Here is a 26217-nt window from a genome sequence, read left to right on the forward strand (position 1 = left end):
AAGGCACATTACTTTACTTTTAGGTATAATGTATGTATTATATTACGATGTATTATAACACAGAAGTTTTTACAACAATCACTTATAGAAAAAAAATGGTGTTTTGGATAATCATTTAGTTTTCCATATTACTCTACACAATTTTGCTTTGCTTAAATTTCTGTATGCTCATAGTCATTTCTTTGTTCCTCAGCATCAACATTAATATAGTCATCATCTGCATCACTTCATTGTTCAGCCTCTGCATTAATGCAGTCATTATCCAAGTCCTCAGAATCATCCTTCGGGTAGAAAATGGTTTCTGCCTCTGCTTGGTGACACTCATGTGTCTTTTTAGCACCTACAAATTAATTGTGACAAAATACACACAAATTAACATAAAAATTTTCACAAGAGTAATAAAAATTATAAATAAAACCATTTGTGTTGTGCTGTTATAAAAAACTATGCAACAATGTTGATTACATCCTAAATGCATTTAGTATTCTTATGCATCAGAAATTTGGCAATAATTAATATTTTCTGAATTAAATAATGAAATATTGTTTTTATTATTTAATAATTTCTAAAGGTGCTGGTGCAACTATACTTGGCAACCCTAACCTTAACCCAGTCATTCTGGAATGCTCCCTTGCATTTAAAATGGAGTCCTCACAGTTTCCTAAAGTGAGGGATAAGATAGCTTATATGATTGCCCTACTAACAGGCAAAGTTCTGGCAGGGGCTCCGGCAGTGTGGTAGCATCATCTGAAATACGACCCCATGGTTTATTCATTTATTGCCGCACTACAAAGCACTTTTGATCACCCCTATGTTGGGAGGGGTCTGATATCATCTCTCCCCTGGATGCACCAAGGTGCCCGCTCGGTAGTAAATTACACTATTGACTTCCGAACCGTAGCAAATTTTCAAGGCCACTTTTGTACACTGTCTCTCTGAGGAGATGAAGGATAAGCTGGCTGCTCAGGACCCTCCCGAAGATCTGGAGGCTCTGTAAAACCTTGCTATCCACCTGGATAATTGCCTCCAAGAGCAGTGATTAGAGGGGCAGGCTACTTAGGGCAATTCAACACAAGAAGGCTTGCACACAAGAACCCAGACTGCACCAAACTCTCTACATATTGGGCACCCGACCTAGTGCATGGCACCCATATAGATTGGTCCATGGCTTCAATCTCATTGTGGAGGCCACAATACAGCCCAGAGTTGCCTCAGGGGTGCTTACAACCTCCTAAAATACCATAAAGGAACCGTTGGACCTGTCAGGTGTTCCAGAGGATTACTAGGGCCTCCAGGAGGTATTTTTAGAACAGGACCCAGGCCTTACCACTCTATAGGCCCTTTGACTGTGCCATTAACTGCATCGAGGTGCAGTTCCCCTCTGGGGTAGGCTATTTTCCCTCTCTCTCTAGAGCATAAAGCCATGGATGAATACATTCAAGAGGTTTTATCTCTGGGACATATCCACCAATAAACATCACCAGCTAGCACAGGCTTCTTTGTTAAGAAAAAGGATAGGAGCCTGTGACACTGTATTCATGAGTGGCCTAAACCCCGTTACCCAAAAAGACTGCCACTCCCTCCCCATGATGAGCTCTGCCTTTGAACACATAAACTTAGTTCGTATCAGGACAGGGGATGAATGGTAGACCACCTTCATAGCACCCTCAGATCATTATGAATATCTTGTGATGCCCCTGAGGTCAACAAGGCTCTCAGGGAGACACTGAACCCCTATATGTTCATCTACCTTGACAACATTTGAATCCTCAGTAGCTCAGTAGAATGTTCACCGGGTCCTTCGACTAAAGAAATCACATGAGCAATATTTGATTCTTGGGCTTTGTTGTACTGAATTAATGGCTGAGTATGGACTCAGTTAAGTTTAGGGCAGTCAGGGAATGGCCTCTGCCCACCTTGGTTCAGGCATTCCAGAGGTTTCTGGGCTTTACATACTTCTTTTGATGTTTTGTGAAGAATTTCAGTACCTTGGCCAGCCCACTGTGTGCTTTGAGCAAGAACATTCAGGGCAAGTTTATATGGACACCTGAGGCACAAGAGGACATTCCAACATTGGGGTGGGATCTGACCTATCCCAATGGTCTGCTTCCAAAAAGGAGCTGCACCCCATGAATACTTCTCCGACTGGTTAACGGCACCAGAAAGAAATTATGACATAGGGGACTATGAGCTCCTGGCTGTCAAGTTGGCCTGGAAGGACTGGAGTTTTTTCATGCTTTGGTTCTGGTGGCCAAATATAGACAAAGATGTCCATCTATGTCTACTTCAACCCCTTCCATACCGTTGCGTCCATTGTCACACCTTTCTCTGGACTTTGTTGCTGGTCTACCAGTGTGTCAGGGAATGATCAACAATCCCTCAACATGGGTAAAACATGTAATGTGGGTTAATGTGGGTGGAGAATGCTCAAAAAACACTGTGGAACTCGGTTTTTGGAATATCACCTTTGAAATGCCAGTTAAGGCTACCCTCCTCTCTTGTTCGCAGAGCAGGAGAAGGAGCTAAGGGCCTGGGAGCAAAAAAAATGGTGGCCTGGTGTCATAGGGTCTGGCAGAAGGCCAGTACAGCCTTAAAATTGCTGCCTTGGTATATTGGGCCCTTCAAAATCCTGAGGAGAATAAATCCCGTGGCATACCGCCTGGATCTTACCCGATCTATAAAGATCAACCCCATTTTCCACTTGTCCAGACTCAATGTGGTCCTCTGTAGCCCCTGGGTGCTTACAGCTAAACCTGCCCCACACCCGCCCCATTTCATAGATGGATCCCCAGGCTTCATGGTGCGGTGGATATTAGACTATCCGTGCCACGAGAAGGGGTGTCCAGTACTTGGTAAACCGGGAGGTATATGGTCCAGAGGAACACTTGTGGGTCCCATCACAGCACATCCGGTTCCCAGAGCTTATCAGAGACTACTGGCGGAACTGGACTGAAGGCACGGTTCTGTCGGGAGCCATCCCTAGGGGTGGGGGTACTGTAACAACGCAGGGGCCTTCTCGGGCAAATCCGCTGCCAACTGCATGCTCATTTATATCTCCACACCTGTGCAGGCTGCTTTTTAAACCTCAGAGTTTTTTCTGTCAGCATGTTGGCATAGTCTGTGCTACAGTTTAGGCCAAAAAATCTGTATCAGAGTGCTAGCTGCACTAAAAGTTAATGTTTTTGAGCTTAGGACATTTATTGAGGTTTCATTGAGGTTCAAGTCAAAGTGTTGAGTTTCTTACCATTAATTATCTAATCACAAATCTCTGCCGATTCATCGAGTGGTTTCCCTTGCCTGATCATCAAGCCACTCAGAAAGAGGGGGTCTCCCCACCTCTCCGGCAGCCAAGACTGCCAGAGCAGTTTCCCAATCCACTTATGTGCTTCTATGCATTTAATTTCTGTATTTGCATAGTGTAATGGTTAGCACTTCAACCCCAAAAAGTATTATTATTTTAGAGCTATTGTTTGGCTAGTGGCATTCTCCCTTTGTTCTGGATTATTGAGCCAGATTTCTGTCCACTGTTTCCCACTTCTTTATTCAATCGGATAACGGGCCCAACTCGGTACTCACCCTCACCCTGTACTAATACCTCCCCATAACATAATTTCTTCTAACACTGGAGACTTCTTCCAGAGATACTAAAGAAACTTGCCCTTGCATGAACTTTCACCATGTCACTAATACACTCATTTTAAAAGATCTATTTATGTGGCCCTTTCCCCTCTAGAAGTCTCGGTTCAGGTTGGGGCACCAGAAAAATTATCATAAATTACACTAGTTGTAATAGAAAAGGAATCAGATTTAAGAATGTAAAAACATTCTGACGTAAAACATAATTATGTTGGTTCCATCTTCAAGTGGATGTTTTTTTTAATAACGGATGTTTTGATAACTCACGCTGTGAATCACTCTTCTTGTCACTCTGAAATTTTCTTATTTTCTGTGTCTTCACAAAGCAAAAGATGACTGGAACTAAGATGAGAAGCAGTCCTGCTGTTACTCTAATACCAATGTAGGGAACCAGAAATGCTGAAAGAGAGTCAAGTTTTTCAAATACTAAACTGCAAAACACAAAATATAGACATAGTTTATTTTAATATACCTTTTACAGTAACAAAGGTAGTGTAGGTAAAGGTATGTGAAGACATTTTTACTTCATTAGTACAGCTATAGTTTCCCTGATTATCAAAATCTGCTTCAGGAAAAAGGAAGACAGCTGAATGTTTAACAGCTGACTGAGTTCTGGAGATGTTAAATTTACTAAACCCCACTATATATAAATATATACATACATAAAAAGAAATAATATTAGAAACAAACATAGTTATATTTAAAATATCCTAACTAAATTCGATACTCAACTGAACAATCAAGGTAACTGCTGTGTTTTGGCAGATTGGTGTATAACAACCCACAAGCGCCCAGCACTGCTGAATTTCTACAAATCATTTATTAATATTCTATAACAGCTTTATAGTAATGTATTTGTTCTAATGCTGTAGTAATGTATTTGTATAACAGCATGCACCCCTAGCTTTAGTGAATGGCAAACAATAAAACAGGTGTATTTTTCTGTGTAATATAATATAATAGAATATAATATAATAGACTATTTTATCTCTCCAGTTGGAATGGCAAAATGACAGTACATACAATATAAATATAATAACAAAGTCTTAATCAGAATCAGGTTTTTGGCCAAGTGTGTACAGTAGACACACACAAGGAATTTTATTCCAGCTGTTTGTGACTCTCAAAAGTACAAACATAAATAACACTATACTATACAAGACAAGACAATACAGACTATACAAGACAAAACAGACTATACAAGACAATACAGACGATGAGATAAAATATAGACAATATGAGTTTTAAATATGAATACAGAATACAGTATATGACTGATCAGTAATGTACATAAAGTGAGAGAAGTGCATGGTAGTGAAAAATAACAGTATTGTACAATATTATTATGTTTTTTGTACAATATACAGTAGCAGTGTGGGGTACATATACGGATGATGTGATGACTGATAGTTCTGATAATGCAGTACTTATAGATATGAAGTGGGGAATATAATTATGGTGAGTTGTTAATCAGGGTGATTGTCTAGGGGAAAGAAACTGTTCCTGTGTCTGGCAGTTTTGGTAAGCAAAGTTCTGTAGCGCCTGCCAGAAGTCAGAAGCTAAAAGAGGTTGTGTCCAGGGTGTGAAGGGTTAGTAGTGATTTTTCCTGCCCGGTTTCTGGTTCTTGTATGGTACAATCCTGGGGAGTGGTCAGGGGGCCACCAATTATTTTTCCTGCTGTTTTAACTGTCTGTTCCTGTCCTGCTTTGTTGCTGCACCAAACCAGATGGTGATGGATGTGCACAGGACAGATTTAATGACTGCAGTGTAGAACAGCATCAACAGCTCCTGTGGCAGTCCATACTTCCTTAATTGACGTAGAAAGTACATGCTCTGCTGGGCCTTTTTGACGATGGAGTTTATGTTGCACTCCCATTTCAGGTCTTGGGAAATGGTAGTGCCCAGAAACTTGAAGGTGTCCACAGATTGGACAGTTACTCTTTTGTGAGTAGGTTCTTGGCCTGCTAATACAGAACTTTGTCCTCCCCTCTGAAGGCATCTTCCTTGTCATGTCAAAGTTTTTTCAGTTTGGGTGTAAACCATGGCTTGTTGTTACTGAATTTACAGAAAGTTTTGGTTGGCACACACACATCTTCACAAAAACTGATATAAGATGTCTCAGGGTCAGTCAGTTCATCCAGGCTGTCAGATCCAGCCTCAAAGATACTCCAATCAGTGGAGTCAAAATAGTCTTGTAGTTCCTGCTTTGCCTCACTGATCCATCTCTTCACTGTGTTGACTACAGGCTTAGTAGATTTTAGTTTCTGCCTGTATGTTGGAATAAGATGGACCAAGCAGTGATCAGAGTTTCCCAAGGCTGCCCTGGGTACAGAGCCATATGCGTCCTTTAGAATTGTGTAGCAATGATCCAGTGTATTTTTCTCTCTTGTGAGACAAATAATATGCTGTCTGTATTTTGGAAGTTCAAGTGTTAATTTTGCTCTGTTAATAATAAAAAGAGATTCCAGATATTTTTGCTCCGTCGGATATTTGGTTTGCCAGGTTTTGAAGTGCATCACTCACATTCGCCTGAGGTGGGATGTGAACTCCGATCAGAATGAATGAGGAAAATTTCCGTGGTGAATAAAAGGGTTTACAGTTATGAACAGTGATTACAAGTTTGGGCTGCAGTATTTATTCAGCACTGTGACATCTGTACACCAACGCTAATGTAGAAGCAGATTCCGCCACCTTTCCTTTTACCCGATAGCTCCATTACACAATCCGCTTGGTTGTTAAGTGGAAGCCTGAGATAAGTAATCCACTGTCCGGGATTGAGTGACTGAGCCAAGTTTCGGTAAAACAGAGAGCAGCGGAACATGCAAAGTCTTTGTTTGTTCCATTGAGAAGTATCAGTTCTTCCATTTCGTTTGGCAGTGAGCGGAGGTTTGCCAGGTGAATCAATGGGAGCGTAGTTCTAAATCCCCTCTGTCGCAGCTTTACTAGTGCACCGGCGCGCTTCCCCTGCCGGTGTCTCCTCCATGGACCATGGAGCGCAAAAAAAAAGAAAGTACTAGAGAGAGTCATGCCAAGGCTGCCATCAGTGGCGCCATCTTGGCCACAGCTGTTAATGTAATATATAGTTAATATATTTTTATAAAAAACTAATTACCTGAGCAAATAACACCAGCATCTTCACTATGGCTACAGTTGTTTACTCCAAATCCTCTGTGAGTGCACTATGTGATGGTGCTTTCACTTCCAGAACACTGAACATTATCCAGCCATATTTCACCACTTCCCTGACCAAAATGGGCACCGTGATGAGCAGTGACAGCTTTACCACATCCAATGTGTCTACACACCACCTCTGCATCTTTCAGGTCCCAGTCGTCATCACACACTGTTCCCCACTGGTCATTATACAGGATCTCCACTCTACCATAACAGGAGTGACTGCCACCAGTGAGTCGTACGTTATCTAAAACAAACATCAGAAAGCACTTTCATGTTAATTAATCATAATGAATCTTATTACTGTATAGAATATTATAGCATTTGCCCTCATATGAATCCATTTCTCTCATTTCTAATCCTTTATCAATAAAGATTTCAGGACTTTCACATAATGAATAATAAATATAATATGCATTATATTATTAAATGTAACTCAGTATTAACACCTTTCAAATTCAGTTCATTACTATTTTAAGAAACCCACCACCTCGTCTCTGTTCATAGGTTAACAAATTTATTTCTATGGACTATTATTGCCGCTCCAAAGAGAGGGAGAGAAGAAAGAAAAGCTATGTAAATATGCACAGCCTGAACTCTCATACAGTTAATATATGAAATGACAGAAGGGTTTTATTGATAAATTATTTTTGTTTGTAGCAGTTAGCTTGAGATATAAAAAGAAATAACAATAGAAACAAACTAAGATGTTCAGTCTAATAAATAATTAATTTAAATATCAAAACAAAATTCAACACACAGTCCCAGCCGAACAATCATATATGTGTTAGGTATCTACAGTAAATAAATGTAATGTGGATTTTTCATGCAAGTTTTACACATTTTCCCAGAAAATGACTGCATTCAAGGAAAAATATTTAAGCCTGATAAGTGCAGGACATAAAAGATGTAATAAGAAATGGCTGTTTAAATTGACTCAATGAAAAATTATTTTGTAAAAAGATGTACATGCACAGTGAGACATACTGTATCTAGACTAGACTAGCCTTCACTCCCCATGAATATCACTAAACACTGCATACAGTGAAAACCCCACAAGACCTGCTGTACTGGAGATGCTCTGATCCAGTTGTCTAGACATCACAATTGGCCACAAATATTAAAGTAACTTATTAAAGTAACTCAGACCCTTATGCTTGCTTGTTTTTCCTGTTTCCAACATCACCATGGAGAGCTGACTGTTCTAAGATATCTCACCACTTGACTGGTGCCAATTTAACAAGATAATAAATGTTATTCACTTCACATATTAGTGGTTTTAATGTTTTGGCTGATCGGTGTATAACAGCTCAGAAACCCTCAGTACTGTTGAACTTCCACAAATAGTAATTAATATTCTATAACAGCTTTATAGTAATGTCTTTGTACTAATGCTGTAATTTCTATATCATCTCATCTCTAATGTAAATAACAGGACTCAAATTAAAAAGATGTTCCACATAATTAAATGTTACTCTAAATAAATAAACTGTATGATGTGTTTTCTGTTAACTAATTAAAGAAAAATAATTGTTGTCAAACTGTTATTGTATAAATCACTTAAATAATCATATAACAGCATTCACCCCTAACTGTAGTGGATGGCAAACAATAAAACAGGTGTATTTTGCTGTATAATATTTTAGCTCTCCAATCTGAATGGAAAAATGACAGTATATACAATATAAACATAATAACACTGATGACAAAGTCATAATATAAAACTAATTACCTGAGCAAGTAACACCAGCATCTTCACTATGGCTACAGTTGTGTTGTCTAAATCCTCTGTGAGTGCACTGTGTGATGCTGCTTTCATTTCCAGAACACTGAACATTATCCAGCCATATTTCACCACTTCCCTGACCAAAGTGGGCACTTTGATGAGCAGTGACAGCTTTACCACATCCAATCTGTCTACACACCACCTCTGCATCTTTCAGGTCCCAGTCGTCATCACACACTGTTCCCCACTGGTCATTATGCAGGATCTCCACTCTACCAGAGCAGGAGTTGTAGCCACCAGTGAGTCGTACGTTATCTAAAAACGAACATCAGAAAACACGTTCATGTAAATTAATCATAATGAATCTTATTACTGTATAGAATATTATAGCATTTGACCTCATATGAATCCATTTCTCTCATTTCTAATCCTTTATCAATAAAGATTTCAGGACTTTCACATAATGAATAATAAATATAATCTGCATTATATTATTAAATGTAACTCAGTATTAACACCTTTCAATTTCAGTTCATTACTATTTTAAGAAACCCACCACCTCGTCTCTGTTCATAGGTTAACAAATTTATTTTTAAGGACTATTATTGCCGCTCCAAAGAGAGGGAGAGAAGAAAGAAAGCTATGTAAATATACACAGACTGACCTCTCAGACTGAGTTAAAGGTGGGGTCTCCGTTCTTTGAGAAATGCTTCAGAAAACTGCGTTGGGACGCCAAACAAAACAAAAACAAAACTAATGTGTAGCCAATGAGCAGAAATAGGTGTGTCTTGTCAATATGGGCGGAGAGAGTGTTCAGTGCGCATGTGTGACATTAGCAGAAAGAGGTTTTAACATTGACATGGAGGATAAAAACAAAGAAAGAAATCAAAGAAAGGCTTACGATAAGACAAGAAGTAGGACCCGTGTTAATATAGGATCAGCTTTCAAGTGCTGGAGAGAACTGAAAGAGCGGGAAGGCCTGCGATGGGACGCCGAGTTGGCCGCATATTCACAGATTCGAATTTCTCGAGTGAATAACTCCTGAGCTGAACGCTGTTACTACACAAATAACACCTTTTTGTCTGTCGTAGTAATGTAGACAGGCAGCTACAACCTAATTTTCCTCAAAATCAGCTTTCCTCCACGGTGGACAAAATACACAAGTCTCCATGTGCAGTCGACTGAGAGACAGATTCCAAGGGACCGTCTGCAAAGTGCAAAACTCAAAAAGCGAATACTAAATGAACTGTCAATAACTTCACTGTAATACACTGTACTGTCACCAAATTCAGCATCAGGACATCAGTGATGTGTGAAGCGGTGTTATTTGTGTAGTAACAGCATTTAGCTCAGGAGTTATTGACTCGGGAAATTCCAATCTGTGAATATACATTCAACTTTACTTAAGACGCCGAGGCACTTTTTTCCTTCTCGATAGGTGAGTAACGTTGGTTTTGCTTTGTTACACAGAACTAATATATGCCTTTGTCCTTTGCATGATTATGCTTATGTGTCATTTTCGCTTGTTTGTTTAACTGCAATCGTATTGTTCTTCCCTTCAGCTATGATAAAGACACATTTCTTTTCATTAGTTGCCTGGGTTATGTATGTATGTGTGGGGCGGAGCTATCAATACAGGGGTGGGACCCGTTTGGGTTAGGGGCGTGTTTGTTTTGGTGATTTCAAATGTCAACATTGGCTTTCAAACAATGGACGCCCCACCTTTAATATATGGAATGACAGAAGGGTTTTATTGATAAATTATTTTTGTTTGTAGCAGTTAGCTTGATATATAAAAAGAAATAACATTAGAAACAAACTAAGATGTTCAGTCTAATAAATAATTAATTTAAATATCCTAATAAAATTTAATACACAGTCCCAGGCGAACAATCAAATATGTGTTAGCTATCTACAGTAAAAAAAAAAAAAGTAATGTGGCTTTTTCATGCAAGTTTTACACATTTGTCCAGAAAATGACTGCATTCAAGTAAAAATATTTAAGCCTGATAAGTGCAGGACACAAAAGATGTAATAAGAAATGGCTGTTTAAATTGACTCAATGAAAAATTATTTTGTAAACAGATGTACATGCACAGTGAGACATGTCTAGACTAGACTAGCCTTCACTCCCCATGAATATCACTAACTTCCACAAATGTAAGTTCACAAATGTAAGTGCACAAATGTAAGTTCAAATGTTGAACTTCCACAAATAGTAATTAATATTCTATAACAGCTTTATAGTAATGTCTTTGTACTAATGCTGTAATTTCTATATCATCTCATCTCTAATGTAAATAACAGGACTCAAATTTAAAAAATGTTCCACATAATTAAATGTTACTCTAAATAAATAAACTGTATGATGTGTTTTCTGTTAACTAATTAAAGAAAAATAATTGTTGTCAAATTGTTATTCTATAAACCACTTAAATAATCCTATAACAGCATTCACCCCTAACTTTAGTGGATGGCAAACAATAAAACAGGTGTATTTTTCTGTATGATATTTTAGCTCTCCAATCTGAATGGCAAAATGACAGTATATACAATATAAACATAATAACACTGATGACAAAGTCATAATATAAAACTAATTACCTGAGCAAGTAACACCAGCATCTTCACTATGGCTACAGTCGTTTACTCCAAATCCTCTGTGAGTGCACTGTGTGATGGTGCTTTCACTTCCAGAACACTGAACATCATCCAGCCATATTTCACCACTTCCCTGACCAAAGTGGGCACTTTGACGAGCAGTGACAGCTTTACCACATCCAATCTGTCTACACACCACCTCTGCATCATTCAGGTCCCAGTCGTCATCACACACTGTTCCCCACTGACCATTATACAGGATCTCCACTCTACCAGAGCAGGAGTTGTAGCCACCAATGAGTCGTATGTTAGCGCCATCTAAAACAAACATCAGGAAGCATGTTCATGTTAATTAATCATAATGAATCTTATTACTGTATAGAGGGGGGCACGGTGGCTTAGTGGTTAGCACGTTTGCCTCACACCTCCAGGGTCAGGGTTCGATTCCCACCTCCGCCTTGTGTGTGTGGAGTTTGCATGTTCTCCCCGTGCCTCGGGGGTTTCCTCCGGGTACTCCGGTTTCCTCCCCCGGTCCAAAGACATGCATGGTAGGTTGATTGGCATCTCTGGAAAATTGTCCCTAGAGTGTGATTGCGTGAGTGAATGAGAGTGTGTGTGTGTGCCCTGCGATGGGTTGGCACTCCGTCCAGGGTGTATCCTGCCTTGATGCCCGATGACGCCTGAGATAGGCACAGGCTCCCCGTGACCCGAGGTAGTTCGGATAAGCGGTAGAAGATGAATGAATGAATTACTGTATAGAATATTATAGCATTTGCCCTCATATGAATCCATTTCTCTCATTTCTAATCCTTTATCAATAAAGATTTCAGGACTTTCACATAATGAATAATAAATATAATCTGCATTATATTATTAATTATAACTCCGTATTAACACCTTTCAAATTCAGTTCATTACTATTTTAAGAAACCCACCACCTCGTCTTTGTTCATAGGTTAACAAATTTATTTCTATAGACTATCACTGCCTGTGTGATCACAGACAACACAATATTCAGACAACACAATACTTACAAAACATCACAGACAACACAATACTCACAAACAACACACAGACAACACAATACTCACAGACAACAAACGACACACAAACAACACAATACTCATAAAACATCACAGACAGCACAATACTTACAGATAACAAACAACACACAGAGAACTCAATACACATAAAACATCACAGACAACACAATACTCACAGAACATCACAGACAACACAATACTCACAAACAACACACAGACAACACAATACTCACAGACAACACAATACTCACAGACAGCAAACAACACAGACAACACAATACTCACAGACAACACAATACCTACAAACAACAAACAACACACGGACAACACAGTACACACAGACAACACAATACTCACAGACAACAAACAACACACAGACAACACAATACACACAGACAACACAATACACACAGACAACACAATACTCACAGACAACACAATACTCACAAACAACAAACACACAGACAACACAATACACACAGACAACACAATACTCACAGACAACAAACAACACACAGACAACAAACAACACACAGACAACACAATACTCACAAACAACACAAAGACAACACAATACTCACAAACAACACAATACTCACAAAAAACAAACAACACACAGACAACACAATACACACAAACAACACACAGACAACACAATACACAGACAACACAATACTCACAAACAACACAATACTAACAAACAACAAACAACACAGAGACAACTCTCTGTGTTCATAGGTTAACAAATTTATTTCTATAGACTATCACTGCCATTCCAAAGAGAAAGAGAGAAGAAATAATTGATATATAAAGGGAGAGAAAGAAAAAAGAAAAAATACATAGATTAAAAAAGTTAAAAAAACAAAAAAAAAGAATAGACAAATAAATGTAAATTCAAATTTAAAAAAGTACCAATCATCAGCACAATTTCACTGTTTTCCTGACAGCATGACTAGTGGACATTCCCACAGTGTCTAGAATATGAATTAGTGAACATGACTAGTCTATGTTATGTAATGTTATAGGCAGCATGACAGAACTGAACAAGTATGATACAATACACTACAATGTCTGATAATACTTACAAACTATCACAGACAACACAATACTCACAGACAACAAAAACGACACAGACAACACAATACTCACAGACAACAAACAACACACAGACAACACAATACTCACAGACAACAAACGACACAGACAACACAATACTCACAGACAACAAACAACACACAGACAACACAATACTCACAGACAACAAACGACACACAAACAACACAATACTCATAAAACATCACAGACAGCACAATACTTACAGATAACAAACAACACACAGAGAACTCAATACACATAAAACATCACAGACAACACAATACTCACAGAACATCACAGACAACACAATACTCACAAAACATCACAGATAACACAATACTCACAGACAACAAACGACACACAGACAATACTTACAGACAAACAAACAACACACAGACAAGACAATACTCACAGACAACACAATATTCAGACAACACAATATTTACAAAACATCACAGATAACACAATACTCACAGACAACAAACGACACACAGACAATACTTACAGACAAACAAACAACACACAGACAAGACAATACTCACAGACAACACACAGACAACACAATACTCACAGATAACAAACAACACACAGACAACACAATAATCACAGACAACACAATATTCAGACAACACAATACTTACAAAACATCACAGACAACACAATACTCACAAACAACACACAGACAACACAATACTCACAGACAACAAACGACACACAAACAACACAATACTCATAAAACATCACAGACAGCACAATACTTACAGATAACAAACAACACACAGAGAACTCAATACACATAAAACATCACAGACAACACAATACTCACAGAACATCACAGACAACACAATACTCACAAACAACACACAGACAACACAATACTCACAGACAACACAATACTCACAGACAGCAAACAACACAGACAACACAATACTCACAGACAACACAATACCTACAAACAACAAACAACACACGGACAACACAGTACACACAGACAACACAATACTCACAGACAACAAACAACACACAGACAACACAATACACACAGACAACACAATACACACAGACAACACAATACTCACAGACAACACAATACTCACAAACAACAAACACACAGACAACACAATACACACAGACAACACAATACTCACAGACAACAAACAACACACAGACAACAAACAACACACAGACAACACAATACTCACAAACAACACAAAGACAACACAATACTCACAAACAACACAATACTCACAAAAAACAAACAACACACAGACAACACAATACACACAAACAACACACAGACAACACAATACACAGACAACACAATACTCACAAACAACACAATACTAACAAACAACAAACAACACAGAGACAACACAATACACAAAGACCATCTTATACATCACCTAACATAATTATCATATGAAACAATTAACAATTTTTTGTATTAAATATGTTTTTAAATAAATAACAGCCACACTACACATGAGTAAATATATACACAGATATACAGATTTTTCCACCTTAATTAAATCAGAAATACTTTATTTAGTCCTTTTCAGGAAATTATTTGTTAATTAATACGGCTTTCTCAACAATATGCTAACAAGCTGAAAGTTCTGAACAAACTAAAGTAAAGAACAAAATAAAGAACTAAGTGTAACTGGGCAAAGCTGAGTTTATGAAGTTGAGTAGACATCCTTGATCTTGGGGAAAGGATTCGTTCATGGTGTTTAATTGCCAGAAGAAGAGCACTTTGATTCAGGTGATATGAGACTGCCCTGTCTGTGGTTTGCCACTTCCTGTCAAACAGGAAGCTGTTCTGTGGCTATTCACATAAATGAGCATGAGATGAATTTCATGTACTTATAAGTGTAAGCTGGTCAAGCAATTACAAGGTCAAGCATACTTTAAAGTGATGTCGTGACAGGCTTTGCTAATGCTAACTCTAGCTCTAGTAGGTGGAGATTTGTGTACACTTAATTAAGGATAATTTAAATGTTGCTAAACACACCTATATATCTATAGTTTATAGTACTTCAAAATCTCAAAAAGTGCTGATGTGACCAGGGCAGAAGGTGAGTTGGATGTCTGATCTAGACAGTAAATTAAATGGATTCAAATGAAAATTAGACTTACCAGCCAGCAGAGAAGCTCTAAGAACACAGACTGTAGAGAGAAATAAAGAGGAGGAAGTTCATGAAGCCAGTGATGGAAAAACCAAAGCTATCTTTTGTTTGTGACCAACAGACCATCTGATTTCTTTTTTTTTATTTTAAGGGGAAAAAAAATTACAGAAATAACAGCATGATTTTTGAAACTGATGGAGGTGATAGACAATGGACATTGTTCTGTCTGTCGCAGCTATACACACAGCAACCTTTTGAAAAAGATATTAAACATTTTCCAAAATGTTTATGATTATTTTATTGGAATTTTGTTAATGTTAAATTCAAATTTAATTTATTTGTATAGCACTTTCAACAATTCCCATTGTCTCAAAGCATCTTTACAGAAGTATAGAAATTAAATATATATATATATATATATATATATATATATATATATATATATATATATATATATATATATATATATATATATATATATATATATATATATATATATATATATATATATATATATATATATATATATATATAACTATAAGAATAAGAAAAAATAAGAATGAAAATAAATATATGAATACATACAATTGAAGTTTAAAAAATAAGGCTTTGTTAAGATTGATATAGATATTATATCTATTATATATGTCTATATAAGGCTTTGTTAATATTGGTGTTATTATAATGGTCACTGCTGCACTCTTGTCATGGTGACACTCTTAAACAAAGTGTTGACCAGTTCCTTGTTCTAAAAGGCAGAAACCATAAAACTACGATTGAAATAACAACTTTAGCAACACTGCAAGTGCATGCAAAGAAATTCTCATGTCTGCAAAGTTTACAGCAATACTTCAGTAAGTGTGCTTTTGAGTGACATTGACAATAATATATAACTAACGCAGGGCTCTCAAGTCTCACGCACTGAGCGTGACAGTCACTCACAGGGCTCTCAAGTGTCACGCATTGAGCGTGACAGTCACTCGTCTCTGTCTTTTGTCACGCTCTCCTGCCACACATTGTATTTGTCACACAGAAAACTGACTATTTATCATATATTTAATATTCTGCAGTGCCCAAAATGTATCTGTCCATCTGTAAATGTATATTAATAATAATAATAATAATAATAATAATAATAATAATAATAATAATAATAATAACTCCAGAACAATCCTCTCCAGAATGTATTGCCATCTTTCGTAAAAATAAAAAATGGGTAATAAATGTTAGAACACACTATCCATTTTATTAGAAACACTGTGCACCTGTTTATTTACGCAGTTATCCAATTATTCAACCATGCAGAAGAAGCACAATGCATAAAAAACACAGATACAGGTCAAGAGCTTGTGACCAATAGACCATCTGATTTCTTTTTGCCTAATTTTTAATCAGTTTGTGTGAGTCTGTACTCTTATCCTGTTGTAGCCCATTCACCTCAAGGTTTGATATGTTGTGCTTCTTGAGCTAGGGCGGCATCAGCAGTGAGCAGGAATTTGTCCACCCAAAGTTTTTTTATTTTAAGGGGAAAAAATTACAGAAAATAACAGCATGATTTTTTTAATCAGATGGAGGTGATAGACAATGGACATTGTTCTGTCTGTCGCAGCTCAACCCACAACAACCTTTTGAGAAAGATATTAAATATTTTCCAAAATGTTTATGATTATTTTATTGGAATTTTCATTCATTCACTTTCTACCGCTTATCCGAACTACCTCGGGTCACGGGGAGCCTGTCCCTATCTCAGGCGTCATCGGGCATCAAGGCAGGATACACCCTGGACGGAGTGCCAACCCATCACAGGGCACACACACACACACACTCTAATTCACTCACACAATCACACACTACAGACAATTTTCCAGAGATGCCAATCAACCTACCATGCATGTCTTTGGACCGCGGGAGGAAACCGGAGTACTCGAAGGAAACCCCCGAGGCACGGGGAGAACATGCAAACTCCACACACACAAGGCGGAGGCGGGAATCGAACCCCCAACCCTGGAGGCGAACATGCTAACAACTAAGCCACTGTGCCCCCATTGGAGTTTTGTTTATGTTAAATTCAAATTCAATTCAAAAATTTGATATATATATATATATATATATATATATATATATATATATATATATATATATATATATATATATATGAATAAGAAAAAATAAGAATATATTTCTTATATATATTCTTATAAAATAAGAATATATATATAAATATATGAATACATACAATTGAAGATGAAAATTAATTTTAAATTATTTATTTATTTATTTAAAATTCAAAATACTATAAATCCATTCTTATCCCTAATGAGCAAGCCGGAGACTTCAGGTAAAAGTAAACCTGCTTTGTAAATGTCTTCATATGGAGAATGTCTTCACATTAGACTAAATATTTAAATATCATCATCCAAAGCATAGTAAGAAATTTATATATTAAAAAATAGAAATATATATTATTTAAAAAATAATCCTAAGTTTTATATATATATATATATATATATATATATATATATATATATATATATATATATATATATATATATATATATATATAACCCAAAGGATATACTTCACACATGTAAAAAGTGGAAATTATACAATAATATTAATCACAAGACAAACATATTGATATAAATGTTGAATTTACCGAGCGTTAAAGTGAGGTGAAGATTCAGCATCTTGGTCCTTAAGATGTAAATCAGTTTGATGCTAATTACAACATTCACTGCTGCACAAGGAACCTCACAAGGTAATGACAAGTGATGCTTTATGTTTCTTCATGCAACCAAGGAGGTGGAGTTTATTTTATGGTCAGTTCCTGTTAAAGTGAGTCAAAAAACCTCAAAGATTTTTTGTTGCATGTAAAACCTATATGTCTATATAAGGCTCAAGTATGTCAAGTATCACGCATTGAGCGTGACAGTCCCTCATGTCATTCTTTTGTCACGCTCTCCCACCACACATTGTATTTGTCACGCTGAAAAACTTTTTGACTATTTATCATATATTTAATAAGCCTCAGCGCCCAAAATGTCTCAGTCCGCACCGCTGTCTCTATGGAACCGGGCAGGAACCAAGCGCGTCTCACCTAGAGTTCTTACCTGACACTTATCAGCCAATCACAAAAAGAGGCTACACAACAGCCAATCAGAAAATAGCACTATTGTATCTGGGTAAGATTTAACACAACAACCAATGAAAAAAAAGCAGATCCTGGATTTGTTCATCATCGTCCTCGTTCACCCACAGAGAACACCACTGGAGCTGTGAGCATCACTTTGAGCACAGAGTAAGTCATGATCTCCTGTTGTAATGTTACAACTAATTCACAACTTGTGTGACACAAACAATGACATTGTGACTGCTGTTAGAGACGTTTCCCAGATCATCAGCATGAGTTTCTCATGAGTGTCTGTAACTTAGCCAACAGTTTTACAGCCTGTTCACTGACAACACCTGCTCAGAACATGTAGTCTAGGTCAGTGGTTCTCAAACTGGGGGCCCTGAGATGGTGCCAGGGGCCCCGGTTCACTGACAACCCCTGCTCAGTACTAGTCTAGGTCAGTGGTTTTATGATATTTTATAAAATAACGAATTTATCATTCAAATTAAATCTCAGGCTACTAACCACCAGCACTATGTTGTATAAATTAATATGTTTTGTTTAATTCAAATATTAAGTTTTGTAATGTTTGTAAAAAATCTTTTTTTAATTTTTGTTAACGAACTGACCTTTATCCTTCATCAGTGACTTGACTGATTTCCTCCTTTACTTCCTGTCTACTTCCAACTTAAATGTGTTTTCATGTTCTAGAAATCATGAAGAGGTTAATAATGAGATAAAGTATAAAACCTACCGAATTGTACAATCCAAAGAGAAGAGCTGATCAAATGATTTCACTGGACACAGAAAAGTCATTTGGTTAATGAGACAAACCAGTAACCAGAAAAAGTCTGAAGTAAATGAACACAAATTAATTTAACATTTAGTTGAAGCTTTCGTCATTTTGTAGACAATAAATTCAATCGTCTGACTGAAACCGACTTCTTAAGACAAAACAACGATTTTTAGAAAACGTAAAAGCTCAATAAATTCTTAAATAATTTTGTTCATATTTCAGTTTAGTGATTTTGTATTAGTAACAATGAATGTTTTTCTAGTTTGTTAAAGAAGCCTGAGCCAAATGTGTGAAAGCAACAACTCAAGAAATGAGTGTTGGTGTAAAACGATCTATTAAAAGATCACTGTTGAAATTCTATTCTATAAATCCGAGCTGCGTGAAAGAACAGAGCTTTTTTCATCGTGATCAGAAACACACACAAAACATCAGTCTTTAATAAAAATTATTTTCATCATCATCATCATCATCATCCAGTTCATGGTACAAGAGAAACAACATTTGTGCGTTTGAATGTGTAACAAGTGTCGGAGCAGAACAGAAAACAAATCAGAAGAGAACAGAAGACAACGTCTTTGTGCTGGAGGCCGTGTGACATTGACATGTTTTAAGACGTGTGAGATGATGTGGCTCGCTGGCAGTGAGGGTTTTTGGGCAGTGTTCTAACATGGTCATGTTCACGTTTACTGAACACCAAAAGGAAGTTCAGAGGAAGCCGAAACACGTTGAGATTCGAGATTCTGTGCAAGTCGCGTGCATAGTCAAAGTGAAACGTGGAAGTCTTTCAAGCATCTACATATCTTTTTTATTTTGTGAAGAAGTATTGCACACAGGTACAGTGATGATTCGTGTCTGCAGTGGAAACCGGGACCGAAGTGAGGAGGCATGTATCATAGCTTTTAGATGCCCATGGTGGTGGTACATCAGGGGGTAAATAGTCTGGGATTAGGACCGGATCATGCTGAGTTTGTAGTGAACATGTTGGATGCCGAAGCCGGTGACGCGATGGATGAAGTTCAAAGGCCAGTTTGGTATTTGTTTGCAGCAACATCTTGGGAGGGAAATGAACTGAATTCTGTTTCAGCAACAGACTCACTGCTCTCATGATGCAAGTCCAACGTTTGTGAGATTCGATCCCGGTGTCCGGCGTCGCTCGGCCTGATCCATACATGCAGAGTTCTTGTGGAGCTACAGGAAAACTGATTGTCTCACAGAGGCAGTGGATTTGTAGGTGGCGATGAATGAGAAAGACAAAACCGAGGCAGTGTTGCGGTTGTGGTTGTGTACATGAGAATGTAATAATCTCTCTGCAGACCGGGCTTTCGGGATTTGACTGCACTGTAAAAGATACGAAAATACGGACGCTTCGTGTGTAAAACGCTTACGTTGGTTGTTCGACTGAGGCGGACAAATCGGTATCCTGGAACTTTTTAGAGACTGGACCACACATCTGACTGTGAAATGATTTGATGGATGGCTGCATACGTGTTCATTTCATTAGCTAACCATAGTGTGTGTGTTTTTTTAGGTTTATGTTAGCTACAACTTTTTAACCATCAATTACGGAACCAAAATCCAGGACTGGAGAGAGCCTGCAGCTCACTGATACATTACTGACTCGTTCACCTCCAGTCTGAGTGTAAATCTAGAATTTTCTTCATCACTATCCACTGTTAACATTCCTTAATAATTTGTTTGATGATCTTCTGAACCAATCTGACAATGAGGAGATAAATCACCTTCTGTCTTTAGTTACGTCTGAATTTTCACCCCTTTCACCCTGTTTCCAATCCTCAACCTGCTTCACCCGCCACTGACAATCACCACCCTGCCCCTCCCCCACTGACAATCGCCACCCTGCCCCTCCCCCACTGACAATCGCCACCCTGCCCCTCCCGTACTGACAATCGCCACCCTGCCCCTCCCGTACTGACAATCGCCACCCTCGCCCCTCCTCTCACCCAGTGTGATTGTGAGTATGAGATTAGTTCCGACTGAACAGCGTGAAAGTATAACAACATCCACAACAATCTTTTTCTGCAGTGAAGTGAGACAGCAAACAGAACTGAACTCTATTCAACTCTTAATACAAATAAGACTAAATGTGAGATTTTTTTTTCCTGCATCAACACAATTTTTGAAATCATCTCATTTTCTTTCAATATAGATATTTATATATTCATATATCTTTCTTAAGAAAACAAAACAAACACAAAAACATGTCCCTGATGACTTCTGGACGTCGGACGTCCCGTGTCTCCGGTTTGTCGTCTCCTCGTTCGTTAAATCTACAGATTACGGGAAGTCCAAAAAACGTCACTGTAGAGTTCATATGGAAGTGAAAAATAAAACGGTTTCCTGCGAGCGTGCACCATGTACACAATCTCACGTCCTTCCCCACGTGGCTGATTAGAATCCTCCGTCTGGTGTTAGATCGCAATCAAAACGTGCAAGCTGCTCCAGATCAGATTGGTAAGTCAGGAGTTCTACTGAAGAGCACACCTTGTTAGTGTGACTCAGTCTCAGCCTGTGTGTGTGTGTGTGTGTGTGTGTGTGTGTGTGTGTGTGTGTGTGTGTGTAAGTGTGTGTGTGTGTGTGAGAGAGAGCAAGAGAGAGAGAGAGGATCGTCTCAATCAGCCACGTTACACATCACTGTCCTGAAGCCAGGCTCTCACCCTCAGACTCGGCTGCACGTGCCTCTGTGTTTCCTGAGTCATGGAGCAGCTTCAGGGCAAACATGTTAATATAAGTGTGTGTTTGTGTGTGTGAGAGAGAAAGTGTTTGTGTGAGAGAGAGAGAAAGATTCAGGGCGAGTGTGACGACGGGCTGCTGTGTATGGAGCTGGGTGAGAGACTTGGGCTGCAGCTGCTGGGAGGATTCACACTGCTGTTCTCCAAACCCTCGGAGTTCTCCAGCATCTCCTGGATGAGTGGAGGCATGGAGCCGGGGATCTCCATCTTCAGCGTTATCACTCGCTCTGCACCTGGTGAACGACAGAGAGAGAGAGAGAGAGAGAGGTGTTATGGTCAGATGGTCACCTCCGCTGGTAGCACATTCTGATCATATATCTTCATATAAAGACAATCCAGGAAGCACTGACGTGGTCAATAATTTGCATGGCCACGCCCCCTCCAGCAGGCACATAACTATATACACATCTCTATTTGTACTGTTCCACTTCATACTGGGAAAAAAGATCCACGTCATTTTTTTATTACTATTTTTTTTTTTACTCCGGTTGGTTAGATGGTGTTAAATAATGTTCTGCTGCAGCAGCTCTGACGGTCAATAAGCCAGAATTTCAGCCTTGTAATTAGATATTGCGTAAAATCGACAAATTTATTCCTGTAATAAAAATATAAACTGACTTTTTGCAGTAAAATGTCTTGCTTTTTTTTATTTTCCTCTATTTGCCATCAGTTTCGTTCGGTCCTGTTTAGATCTTGTTTCTCACCTTTAGCGCTGATGCTCCTGAGGTCTGTGATCTTCATCAGCATTTTGGGGAACATGTGTGGTTTATGAGGCCTCCTCTTCCTCACGTAGATCTTCAACGCTTCCAGCAGCGGCTCCTGCAGGATGTCCACCTTGTCCGACTCCTCCAGGTCCTGACGATCTGTACGGACAGAGAAAAGACTCGTGAAATCAGATAAAGTTCTTTATTCACTTCACCTTCACGAGAGGAAAAATTCAGCACTTTCTTCAGGTAGAGGTTTACAGTATGACGCACCGTGGATAACTCATTAGAACCAAAAACCCTTTAAAAAAAAAAATCACTGACTTCAGGACAATGGTACAGGAAGTGCAATAATGCTCACGCTCACACACACACACACACACACACACACATCCACATGTATGCAGCATTCTGATTGGTCAGAAAGTTTAATTTTCTGAAAGCATTATATGACTCAAAACCTCATCTTTGCAAATATTTGAATAATTTTAGCTTCAAACATGCAGTAGAGTCAAACTCATTCAGCTGGAATCTGTCTGTAAACCAGAGTGTAAAAACTTTGATCTTGCTAAAACGTCACTCTGCTTCTAGCTCACAGATGTTAGTCAGACATTCAGCCTGGTGTCCTGGAGTGAAGCGCTGCAGTACCTCCACACAGCAGGCAGATGGCGCTGAGCAGCCCCGTCTCCGCATCGTCCATCTCCAGCGGCAGCAGCTGATCGGCAAAGGCGAACACAAGGTCGGTGAGAGGCCCGAACCCGGCGTTGTGCATCTGCGTCCGGTTCAGCGTCAGTCCGTCTGAGAACGTCATGGTGTCCTGATCGGGAGTGTAGCGTGTGCAGATCCGCAAAATCTGAGGCACGAGAGGACGAGACGAACGGCATGACAATTTTTATTAACACGACATTTTTATCCTTCTAACACTAGACACTGGAGACTCCTTCCATAAAATGTGTGTTTGGTGTCAAAAGTTTGCTTTCATTTTTTGTCACACTGAGTTATTTACTTTTTTGTTTGTTTGTTTGTTTGTTTGACATCTTCAGGACCTTTTATTGTCTTATTGACTTTGAGATATTGTTTTTTTTTTATGTTTATCGCTGAAAATGGTTAATAAAGGAGAATAATGTAACATGGTTATTATTGTGTATTATTAGTGTTGATGTGTGTGTGTGTGTGTCTCACCAGGATGTCGAGGCAGGCTGCTTTGAGCAGTGTGATCTGATCTGCGATGGTCAGCGTGGTGAAGCCGGGCAGCTGTTTGGCAAACTCCACTGTTTTGATGATGCACTTGGTGGAAAGTTCGCTGAATTTATCCCACAGGTCGACGTCCAGAGAAACTCTGTGATCCGCGCTGTTATTCTACAGGACGAGAGGAGAGACCGCATCACGCTGAGCTCCGTCACGGCACAGAGCGGCGAGACGTGACAGGACGAGCGCCCTCTGCTGGTGCGTCTCACTTACCGTGGTGTATTTTCCCAGTTGACACAGCGACGGAAACGTCTCCTGGTGAGCTTTTCTCACTCGCTCGATCATCCGCTCCGTCTCCGAATCCATGATGTAGCTCTCTGTGCACTCCGGCTTCTTCTCCTCCTTCTTCTTCTTGTTCCGGTCGTTTCGAACCGCTGTGACGGAGGAAGACAGATTGAGCAGACAATTCAGATACATGGAGATCTTCATAAAACTATTAATGTAAATACGATCTTCAGTCAGAGAGGAAAGAAAAGAGCAAACAGCAACAACATTCATTCCTCAACATCATCCATCTACTCTGGAAATTGTACTGAAGTCTGAAGGACTGAACTCCCTCATCTCTGGGTATTCATGTAGATCACACAGAAATAAATATTCCAACGAGCACGATACTGAAAATGATAGCAGATTGTGTGTTTTTTGGGTCGTCACAACACACATTGGGCCAAATACGTCATTCATTTAGGTGTGAACATGAATTTAGGGCTCATAGAAAGTCGTCACAGATGTGTCTGTCTTTACAAGGAGGAGTTTAAAAGAAGGGAGTGACACGATAAAAAGTGCCGTTAAAATGTCATTCTCTCTTTCGACACTAGATGTCGCCACAACTGCATTTATGCTGCTGCTGCTGTTGCTGCAGTTCACTGTGAGTCTGTTAAGTCGGTGTGGGGATGATGTAAGGATGATGAAAGAACTATTTTAAAGCTGAAGAGAAAAGAAAACATATCAACAAAGAGAGAAGAAAAGACAGAGAGAGAAGTGAGGAATGTAGGAAATGTTACACACAGAATACACACATTCATGATAGACGGAAAAATCTGGAATTAAACGACAACAGTGTAAAAGCAGAAGCTGTGAAAAGATGGAAGGGATGTCTGCAGAAAACACACACACACCATGCATCATATACGGCTGCAGAGTTTCTTTGTTACAGTACAACCGCCCTACACACATGCACACACACACACACGCACACACACACACACACACACACACACAGCACTAGCAGATGAAGCTGTTAATATCAGTGATGAACGATGTCTGAGTGCTGCACTAATCGAACCCAGTAACATCACACAGCAGTGCTGAAGCTCATTCTCTCCTGCACTCTCACACACAGTGTGTGTGTGTGTGTGTGTGTGTGTGTGTGTGTGTGTGTGTGTGTGTGTGTGTGTGTGTGTGAGAGAGAGAGATCGATCCAGCTCAGGGTCCATGAATAAACTTCATAAACTCACAACTGACACAACTTTACAGACAAAAACAAACAATTCTTCACATACTCAGGTCACTGAGTTTTGATGATAGTTGAGTCTCTCTCTCTCACACTCTCTCTCTCTCTCTCTCCCTCTCTCTTTTTCTCTGCCTCTCTCGCTCTGTCTGTCTGTCTGTCTCTCTCTCTCACTCTCTCTCTCTCACACACTCTCTCTCTCACACTCTCTCTCTGTCTGTCTCTCTCTCTCCCTCTCTCTTTTTCTCGGCCTCTCTCGCTCTGTCTGTCTGTCGGTCTCTCTCTCTTTCTCTCTCACACCATCTGTATGTACCTGATACCCACAGCATAACACACACACACACACACACACACACACACACACACACACACAAACACACAAACAGCACCCTTAGTATTTTCTTCTTAGTTCTATCTGATCCTGTCATTTTTATTTATTTGCTCTGTTTACATACTTTCTGCTCCTCCTTTCTGCCCCACACACAGGCTCCTTGTTCTACTGTTAAAATGCACCTTCATTTTGGTTAGTTGATGTTTTCATGCAAACATTTTCTCCTGTTCTCTCTTTATTTATTTCATTTCTTTCTCTTACATTCCTGCTCCACCTCCCCCCCTTCTCTCTCCCTCTCTTCCCCTCTTTCTCTCCCTCCCTCTCTCCTCTCTCTGTCTCTCTCTCCCCCTCTCTTGCTCTCTCTCTCTCTCCCTCTCTCTCCCTTCCTCTCTCCGTCTCCCCCCCTCCGTCTCTCTCTCTCTCTC

The 26217-nt window shown here is 39.0% G+C and overlaps 3 protein-coding genes across 4 annotated transcripts in view; all 3 read right to left on the minus strand.

The window, feature by feature from the left end:
* The window catches only part of rpl23 (ribosomal protein L23), a 279577-nt gene that overhangs the window by 75288 nt on the left and 178072 nt on the right, over nt 1-26217 (minus strand). The gene's annotated exons all lie outside the window — the stretch shown is intronic.
* Nucleotides 228-22048, minus strand: LOC132861509 (putative DMBT1-like protein). The gene is given in 4 exon segments (XM_060893067.1): nt 228-340; nt 6749-7057; nt 8543-8851; nt 21985-22048. Coding segments are annotated over 4 exon segments (795 nt in total).
* rarab (retinoic acid receptor, alpha b) overlaps nt 21247-26217 on the minus strand; it is a 72448-nt gene continuing 67477 nt past the window's right edge. For both annotated transcript variants that reach the window (XM_060891881.1, XM_060891882.1), the window contains 5 exons: nt 24225-24385; nt 23946-24122; nt 23412-23616; nt 22764-22922; nt 21247-22292 (listed from right to left, as the gene is read on the minus strand). In XM_060891881.1, the coding sequence (XP_060747864.1) occupies nt 22114-22292; nt 22764-22922; nt 23412-23616; nt 23946-24122; nt 24225-24385 (881 nt within the window). In that variant the 3' untranslated portion in view covers nt 21247-22113. The remainder of the gene's footprint in view (nt 22293-22763; nt 22923-23411; nt 23617-23945; nt 24123-24224; nt 24386-26217) is intronic.

Source organism: Tachysurus vachellii, chromosome 18 (assembly GCF_030014155.1).
Source record: "Tachysurus vachellii isolate PV-2020 chromosome 18, HZAU_Pvac_v1, whole genome shotgun sequence".
NCBI lineage: Eukaryota > Metazoa > Chordata > Actinopteri > Siluriformes > Bagridae > Tachysurus > Tachysurus vachellii.